This window comes from Trachymyrmex septentrionalis, unplaced genomic scaffold (genome assembly GCF_001594115.1).
Source record: "Trachymyrmex septentrionalis isolate Tsep2-gDNA-1 unplaced genomic scaffold, Tsep1.0 C3663051, whole genome shotgun sequence".
Classification (NCBI taxonomy): domain Eukaryota; kingdom Metazoa; phylum Arthropoda; class Insecta; order Hymenoptera; family Formicidae; genus Trachymyrmex; species Trachymyrmex septentrionalis.
In genome coordinates this window covers 1-2,189 of record NW_017304078.1, presented here as the reverse complement: position 1 = coordinate 2,189, position 2,189 = coordinate 1, and the positions used below count along the sequence as shown (strand labels likewise).

General features: G+C 40.1%; 1 protein-coding gene across 1 annotated transcript; it reads right to left on the bottom strand.

The window, feature by feature from the left end:
- Positions 1–106: 106 nt before the first annotated feature.
- LOC108749349 lies at positions 107–1,644 on the bottom strand (the record flags this gene model as incomplete). The annotated part of the gene is made up of 1 exon (XM_018488007.1): positions 107–1,644. A coding segment is annotated over one exon (1,538 nt), but the record flags the coding sequence as incomplete, so codon positions are not given.
- Between the last annotated feature and the right edge of the window lie 545 nt (positions 1,645–2,189).

The window sequence follows — 2,189 nt, the reverse complement described above, 5'->3', positions numbered from 1 at the left end:
TTTTACGCGTATTTAATGTGAGCCCGTATTCGTGGGACCACTCAACTAGCTCAGTTATATCATTATTAATCAGTTGTATGGTCTCATTAATGCGACTAATAGGTGTTCATAAGTATAATTGGGTATCATCAGCGAAGATGATGGTGGTGTCACGACAGAACTGGAGCCTGGAGAAAAGGGTATTAATAACTATTATGAAAAGGATGGGACCTAAGCTAGTGCCTTGTGGGACGCCAGATGTAGTGAGTTCAGGTTCAGACGGTTGGCCATCTAGTCCAATTATAGACTGAGTGCGCTCTGATAGGAATGAGTGCATCCAACTCAACGCAGAGTCCTGAAATCCTATGTCACGCAGACATGATAATATAGTTGAATGATTCAGTGTATCGAAGGCTTTCGAAAAATCAAATAACACAAGTATGGTGACATAACCCTTGTCGATACCGAGGCGGATGTCATCAAGAAGGTATAGAAGTGCTGTCTGGGTGCTATGATATCTGCGGAACCCACATTGTTTGGGGTGTAATAACTCATTATTTTCAAGAAATGCAACAATTTGACGTGCAAGTAAGGAATCAATAACTTTTGACAAATGTGGTGGATTTGCTATTGGACGTGTATCAGATGGATTTGAGGGACTAGTAACTTTATTAAGTGGAATAATGTATAGTGACTTCCAAATAGATGGAAAAACACCAAGAGATAAAGAATAATTAAAAAAAGTTGATAAATAAGGAGCAATAACTGAGAATTGATGCTTAATGTGCGAAAGAGGAAGATGATCGGGACTAAGACCACGCGATTTGTTCAATATGGCATTAAGACAATTAAGGACATCCAGATGACTGATAGGAGAGAAGATAAACGATTGGTGGTGGCTAGGGATAGATCTTGATAGAATAGAGTGTAGCGCTGCCTGGTCACAAGGAGGATGAGATGATGAGATGGCCACGTAGTGCTGATTTAGAGTAGAAGGTGAGAAGTGACTAAGGGCAGATTGTGATGCTCCGCCTGCAAGACCACATTTACGCAAGCATGACCATAGTTTGGTAGGACTCGATTGCTGGAGTAATAGATCATTTAGATATCGATTTTTCGCTGACTTAATATCTAGTTTAATTGAACGACGCAGGTTCCTATACTGATCTAAGAACGATGGATTTCGTGTCCGCTTCGCACGGATGAACACTTTATCACGGTCTTTGATTCTTTCTCGCAGTTCCGATGAAATCCAAGGAATAGAACGTCTCTTAATACGCTTAGTAACTAATGGTGCGTGAACATCGAGAACATCCTTAATACACTGATAAAATACAGTAAGTTCACTAATAAGATCGCTCGGAAGAAGGTCAGGCAGGGAAGGGTTATCGCAAGACATTTGACCATTAGGAAGCCTGAGATTTAGTTGAGATGCGAGGTCGTTGGTTAGAGAAGTATGGTCACAATTTGCAAAGTTACGGAATGTGATAGTTTGCGGTGTCAGGTTAAGGTTATCGAATCGATAGCAGGCAGTGATACGACAATGGCCAGCAGCAAAAGGTACAGAGGATTTGGAAAAGCTTTCAATTTTATTACTAGAATCCACTATCATGACATCCAGCTGGGAGTGCGAGTGATTCGAGTAGTGGGTGGGACCGAATGGTACTGAGAAAAACGAATAATCAGTAATGAAATCTTTTAGGTAATTCGACTCAAAATTATTTGCTAGGAGGTTACAGTTGAGATCTCCAGTAATGACAATGTTACGATATGTTGAAACGTATAAATTTAATTTCAATAAAAAATCAGAAAAAAGTAGACCCTCTGGTCGTCGATACATTATAATGAGCAACAAGTTTTGCGAAGAAGCTTTAACATTAAGAAAAAGATATTCCGGAGAATTTACATCAGTATTATTAGAACACTCAAGAATTGAGTAACGCAGTGATTTATGAAGGTAGCATGCTACACCCCCTCCTTGTAAAAAACGCGACTGCCCATCTGCTCGGACCGCTCGATTATTTCGCACAAAGTTATAATTTGAAATAGCAACACACGACGAGTCAATATTTGGTGTAAGCCATGTTTCCGTGAGAGCTAGTACATGAGTTGAACTGTCGGAGAGCTCGGTTTCAACATCGTGAAAGTGGGCACGAATAGAATTTATATTCGTACATGAAATTTTAATGAACGCGGGATCAGAGGCAGAT